This window comes from Priapulus caudatus, unplaced genomic scaffold (assembly GCF_000485595.1).
Source record: "Priapulus caudatus unplaced genomic scaffold, Priapulus_caudatus-5.0.1 Scaffold254, whole genome shotgun sequence".
NCBI lineage: Eukaryota > Metazoa > Priapulida > Priapulimorpha > Priapulimorphida > Priapulidae > Priapulus > Priapulus caudatus.
This window is the reverse complement of record NW_014577315.1, coordinates 380,785-387,782: the sequence shown is the minus strand read 5'-3', so window position 1 is coordinate 387,782 and position 6,998 is coordinate 380,785. Positions and strand designations below refer to the sequence as shown.

Below are 6,998 nucleotides of genomic sequence, written 5' to 3'. Positions count from 1 at the left end.
TAACGGACATTTATTTTGTGATCAGCCTCAACACCAAATGATTGGTTTTCTGCTTTTTGTTTTCTTGATTTTATGACTGCATGTGGACACCCTTTTCGTAATCTTATCACAAACCAAATGCATGTGTGTGTGTGTGTGTGTGTGTGTGTGTGTGTGTGTGTGTGTGTGTCTGCAGGGGCGTGTACAGGGGGGTCCAGGGGGTCCGGACCCCGGGTCCGGACCCCCCCTGCTCGCGCAGAAAACGCATCTGAGGGGGTCTAATTTCAAAATTTCTCCTGGGGGAGAGCCCCCCAGACCCCCCCTTCGCGTGCTCGCTACTCGTGTACCCCCCACATTTCAAAATGGATTTGCGCGCCTGTCCATAACCATAACTATAATCATATAATCGTTACTCCGCACGGGGCAAATACACGCATACACGCGCGCACACACAGCGGCGTGCTTCTAGTAGTCTAATAGGCACCTGTCTCGGCCGATTCATTATATCGATACGGGTCTACGCGCTGACCGGTTTCCTGACTTTCACTGACCTTGGGGCGGGCGTTCCCCCGCCACACATCTGACTCTACGCTCGTCGGACCTACGTATCAGCTCTATCACAATCTACGTAAGTTCTGAAACCTTCGTACGTTCACAACGCTCGCGGCGCGGCGATATATAGGGAAAATATTCATAGATTTCGTACGATCTTGCAAAACTACGCGTGACCTAAACACAGGGGCGGATCCAGAGGGTTTAGGTGACCAGTTTCCATAGTTCTAGTCACAGCTAGGGGGGCCCGGGGGCATGCCCCCCCCGGAAATTTTTTAAAAATTAGGCTATATTTGGTGCATTCTGGTGAATTTTGAGGGTCAATTCTGAAGATACCCAGCCTGTGACCGGTTTCTGGAAACCGGTGCAAACCGGCCTAAATCCGCGCCTGAAACATGTATACGTATTAATCGCAAGACCAATGTGCACTGTATAAATCAACAAATTAATGTATTTATCGCAATTTCTTGAAGCAGCGATGAGTTTTTTTCCCTTTATAAAATACAGGTACGCAGGTTAATTTCGCAGTACAGATGTGACTTATCACATGCCAATTCTGAGGACTAACTTGTCAGGCACGTGCCAATAAATGAGTGATGCCTTTTGCCAAAGATTGTATGAAAATACATTTTTTTAATTTTTATTTTTCTTGAACAGGTATGTGTGTTTTGTATATTTAAACAGTAGCCTAATATCAACAATAGATTCATCATTTGGACGCGTTGTTTGGTCAGTTTGGATGAAGATCGTATAGCATTCACATGTCTGCCCGGTAGCAACATAAATATTCCACTACATTCAGCCGGTGCTGCCAGCTAGCGGCAAAACCTTTCCAAATCTGTTACGGTGAGCTAAACCCGGCCCTGCCCACACTCACGGAGGCGTTCCGGCTGACGAATTCTGCGTTTGTATACATGTGCAACTTCTAAAGTTGGATCTCGAAAGTTGGTTTTGTAGACGACGTGCGACTTGTATGTATCCCGACAGCTTTACTACGTTATACGTGTATGTCGTGTCGTAACGGCTAGTATAAAACTTGTTCAGTGTGTTGCTATCGAGTGTCCACACACGCGGGTGCACCCACTGCTCGCGCTTGTTTGTCAAAGGTTACTTTGCAATATATATGTTTGCGACGGGATTTCTAGAAACCGGTTTGTATTTAACAGGCGTCCACGATACAACCTAACTGGAACTTCGATATTAAAACACGTCCAAAATGACGACCAAAAGTTCTCCGCATATGGAACGAATCGTTGTCGTTAGACCGCTAAAGGTAAGAACTATATGTCATGCGTTTTATTACCTGCTAGGCGAGGGTGTAAGTATAAGGGAGGAAAAGAATGGACGAAGTCTGTGCATCCGAACACATCCGAGGTCTGAACACACGATTATGCTGTACGTATATTAATCCTAATCGTATCGTCTCGCTATGTATTACCGATCAAAAAAGGAGACTATATACCCGATACCCGAATTTAATTGTTGCTCCACGGAAACTTTTAATTAAAATAAATTACAGCACCACAATGAACTTAATTAACAAGCTTATAATTGGTAAGCATAATTATCGATGCATCCGGCTTACTGGATGATAAATTGTGAGAGTGTGTCGACGAATCAGTAACGGTGAATGCTTATCGTATATAAGCACGCACGCAACCGTGGTTGGTTGTATCTTGCGTGCGTGCTTGGTGTTATAGTTCAGTCTATGTACTGCAGGTAGCAGCAGCAGAACCAGTAGTAGTTGCAGTAGTAGCAGTAGTAGCAGTAGCACAGCAGCAGCATTATCACTAACACTACCCGACCACCACCAGCAGCAGCAGTACCACTACCGGCAGCAGCAGCAACAACAACCGTAGCAGCAGTAACAACAGCAGTAGCAGCAGCAGCAGCAGCAGCAGCAACAGTAGCAGCAGCAACACCAGCAGCAACAGCAGCAGCAGCAGCAGTAGCAGCAGCAGTACCAGCAACAGCTGTCATGCGTCACCAATCATATTTACCCCCGAGATGCATGAGGGGAAGCGCTCGCGCCCTCATCTCGGCTTCCTCTCTATTTATAGAGACGTGGTGAAACAAGTAGTAAAACATCCCCCGGGTCTATTTGTGGTCGGACTACGACTGTTTTTACTTACTGCCGGTGTAGGTCGTGCACAACCCCACGAGCACGTATGCACACACTCGCGCGTGCGTGCCCCCAGCCAACTCATGTCTTCCTATATATGTGGACAACCCCACAGTATACGTGACGCGGCCTGCATAGGTGCGAGACAGTGAGTGGTTTCTAATTACTTACTCGTCACAACGCACGAAGTAGTCGCCCACGCAATATAGACGCAGACATTCTTTGAGTTAATCAAATCTTTAGAAAAGTGGAAACGTTAATGACTTTTTATAGGAATGGCGATTACGACAGCCATACGCACAAACGAGATGAGATGATTGAGCGAACGAGCGCGAGACACACAGACACAAGAGTTTTCCTTCTGGCGTAATTAATTTCTCTCTCGATGCGAGAGATTAGATGGAAATCGATTTGAAATTTACCGGCTGTCATTGTCTTGGTATCAGTTCGACGCACGGAAAGTGCTTCTGTTAACGACGGTTAAGTTTACAAAACCTTGAAAAAAAGTTTTAAAATGGTTAGGTTTAGGTTTTTTTTCTTGGTTACGGTTAAGGGAATAGTGTCGAGCTTTTCAGCTAAATCAACTAAAATACATTGTTCACATACATTATTCTAGCTGGTACATAGAGTAATAAGTTGGCTAAGTCTAAACAGTATAAGTAAAGCACAAATGGCAGAAAATTAGTTACGCGAGCTCTGGCGTGCATGGCGCGAAGGCAGGAAGATGAATTATTCATTGATGTCTCCGGATAGCGTATGCACACCTCGTATGCGTCGTTCCCTATACTAACCGCCACTACTGGTCCGATGTCTGTGAACAGATCTTACGCGATACGATATATAGACAGTCGGTTAGATGTTTGCACACGTTGTCTCCGCGCAAACGTCCTTCTGGGTTAGCAGACATTCGTCGGCTAACTAACTTTACTCCACGTATATATGTTACACGGGCGTCCGTAGAGGCGTGCGTATCGCTTGCGTTCGTGCGACGCGTTGCAATGTTTTTGCAACGTGCAACGTTGCAGCGTTCAGAACGCGAGATGCGCATCCATTGCAAATGTGCTGTTGACGATTGTTGTGAATGAATCCCGCGAATGTAATCAAAGCTCCGCGTAACGCGCGTCGGTTCGCGTTCAGCGATCAGTTAGCGCGAAATGACGTCATACGAACGTAATTACGTCATCTACGTCACCTATACGTCGTCCACGTCATTTAGGTCGTATACTTTATCTATGTCACATACGTCATCTACGTTATTACGTCACCGTATTATACGTGCTCTTTACGAGATGTAAAATATTGTTTTCGTTAATAATAGTTGAACGCTCTTTATCTCTCTTTCTCTCTCTCTCTCTCTTTTTTTCTCTCTCTCTCGCTCTCTCTCTTTCTCTCTCTCTCTCTCTCTCTCTCTCTCTTTCTCTCTCTCTCTCTGCCTACTCCCCTACCGCGCAGTCTCCTACCTCTACTACCTCCTCTCCTATATTTCTCACCCTCACATCGGGACCTACATCGGGGTCTCTACAGCTGCTGGTACTCATACTTACACAGCTGGCCGCGGGGCCCTGTATTCGGTATGGGAGCTTCCGACTCGTGTTTGTGTGTATATATGTAGTGCGGGCCGCCAGCTTCGCTCCACGATAAAAACCCTGGTTATAGATATTTACGCTCCGGGCTACGGGAATAGTCTACCGTCTGGGCTTGTTCTTACATTGTGAGGTCTGGGCTTGTTCTTACATTGTGAGGTCTGGGCTTGTTCTTACATTGTGAGGTCTGGGCTTGTTCTTACATTGTGATGTCTGGGCTTGTTCTTACATTGTGATGTCTGGGCTTGTTCTTACATTGTGAGGTCTGGGCTTGTTCTTACATTGTGAGGTCTGGGCTTGTTCTTACATTGTGAGGTCTGGGCTTGTTCTTACATTGTGAGGTCTGGGCTTGTTCTTACATTGTGAGGTCTGACCGTCTGGGCTTATTCTCACATTGTGAGGTGTGGGCTTGTTCTTACATTGTGAGGTGCGGGCTTATTCTCACATTGTGAGGTGTGGGCTCATTCTTATACTGTGAGGTGTGGGCTTATTCTTATACTGTGAGGTGTGGGCTTATACTCCCATTGTGAGGCGTGGGCTTATTCTTATACTGTGAGATGTGGGCTTATTCTTATACTGTGAGGTGTGGGCTTATTCTTATACTGTGAGGTGTTGCTATATCTTCACACACTATGAGCTGTGGCAACTGTGCTTATATTATATTCACAGACTGTATGAGCCGTGCATTTTCTTCTAGCACAGTGAACTGCCGTATCCTTCGCTCCTACCGCATCCTGGCGTTTTCTTTCCACGCTGTACCGCAGACCGGTATCGCACGCACATTTAACATGCCACAACCCGCCACAAATACACATTACCCCCCCCACCCCCCACACACACACACCACCACCACCAACACCCGCGACAAACATGCGTATATGTATAGGGGCGTCGGCTTGACGTACTTATAAACGGAATTGCGTCCCGGCCCAGCGGCTCGGGAAATAGCAGCGAAATAGCAGCGCCGCTGTGCGGTAACACAGGCGACAACCCGGCGAATCTTCGCCTTTCATCGGCCAGTAAATTTTACAGTCGATTTCGAAGTGGCTTAGTCTACACCTGCCGCTGCTAGGTGGCGCTACGGTGCGTGCAAGCGTGACCGCCAGGTCTGCTAAGCAGACGCCAGCATTAAGTTACCGCCGCACGCAGATCAATCGCGTGTATTTCGAAAGTGTTCGATTTTAATCGTTAACGTCGGGAAATAATCCGCTACGGCGCGGAAGGGGGGGGGGCGGCGGTGCCGTTGACGAGGGTTTACGATAATTTCACGTGATTGGCACGTGATTGCGGGTTTCTTTCGGGCACCGTCGTCTGTCACGATCAGTCGCCGATCTTTCTTCGTGAATCTAGTACGGTTTGGTTGCGGTAGCGCTAACGACTAGGTTGCCATCAATTATCTGGGCTTCGGAAGATGGATAGAGAGCGCGCGAGTTTTATCGGGCACCGCGTTGATTGAGCGGCTTAACGCTACACACGCGTACGTCGATATGTTTTCTCTCGGCGATGTTTACCGGCATCGTGGGCGAAACGAAAGTCGAAACAAGACGCTGCTTCGAATGTCAGCGTGCAACTCGCCCACGCACACACGCACAGCACGCACGCACGCACGCACGCACACAAGAACAGCACGCACGCGCACAAGCTTGCAGGCACGCACACACGCATGCACACACGGGCACGCGCACACGGGCACGCAAGCTTTCACCCACGCGCACGCGGGCATACACACGCACGCGCACGGGGGCACATACACACGCACACGCACGCGCACGGGGGCGCATACACACGCACGAACACGAGCACAGCACGCATACGCAGCAACACGCAGCAAGCTCGTGTTCGTGCGTGTGTATGTGCCCGCGTGCGCGTGGGGGGGACAGCACGCATACGCAGCAACACGCAGCAACCCCCACGCACACGCAACACACCCGCGTAACTACATTGCAATCTGATGACAAGTTTCCTTTGATAATGAAAGCGTGATTCACATGCGTGAGAAAACTAGAGTGTCTGGCAGCGCGCATTGCTTCTTTGATCCTTCTTGGCTCTAATTCCATAGCCGCGCGTCTGGTTTTGATGTTGTTGCCGAAACACGAACGAACTCGCGCACGAATAGACGCTGTGCTAGAAACCCGTTGGATAGCGAGTTATGAATCTTTTCATCGCTCGGCGAGCGGTTTTTTTCAGTCGTACAGCGAAAACTTTTCGTAATTCCCATCCCGGGTGCATTATTCATGAAGGGTTGCGCCGTGCCCTCTTCGCCATCTCTCCCAAGCAGCACTTTCGCATGAAATGAATTATGCAAGCCACGGAGACTGATGCGTGCGCGGCTAAAGACTCGAATTTGATTGGAGTTTCCGCCGCATCGCAGATCGCAGACGAGATGCAAGTTATCGAAATGTTATCCACGATCTGTCAGCTTCCGATATGCCGCTGGGAACGGTCACCTACAGTGTTTGCTATGACACGAAACAGTTGTATGAACGAATGCACAAAATTCAGAATGTATTTTCTAACGCAACTGGAGAAGTTTTGTTCACCCGTAGACAGATGGGAGAGACGGCGTGGGCAGGGTAACGCGTGATGTACCGAGTACAGCAGAGTGATTATTTATCCATAGCTCGTAATACTGTTACCGCTATATACTTACAGTTCTTTCAGTGTCGTGGATTAAGGGTGATACTCCATTAGGAGTGTTCCCAACTTTAATGTCATTAATGGTCATAATTACATATATATATATATATGGACATGGTCATATA

The 6,998-nt window shown here is 48.0% G+C and overlaps 1 protein-coding gene across 1 annotated transcript in view; it reads left to right on the top strand.

The window, feature by feature from the left end:
• The first annotated feature begins 538 nt into the window (after positions 1–538).
• Positions 539–6,998, top strand: part of LOC106808109 — a 50,589-nt gene continuing 44,129 nt past the window's right edge. The window contains exons 1-2 of the mRNA XM_014810684.1: positions 539–607; positions 1,698–1,804. Of these exons, the coding sequence (XP_014666170.1) occupies positions 1,748–1,804 (57 nt within the window). The 5' untranslated portion in view covers positions 539–607; positions 1,698–1,747. The remainder of the gene's footprint in view (positions 608–1,697; positions 1,805–6,998) is intronic.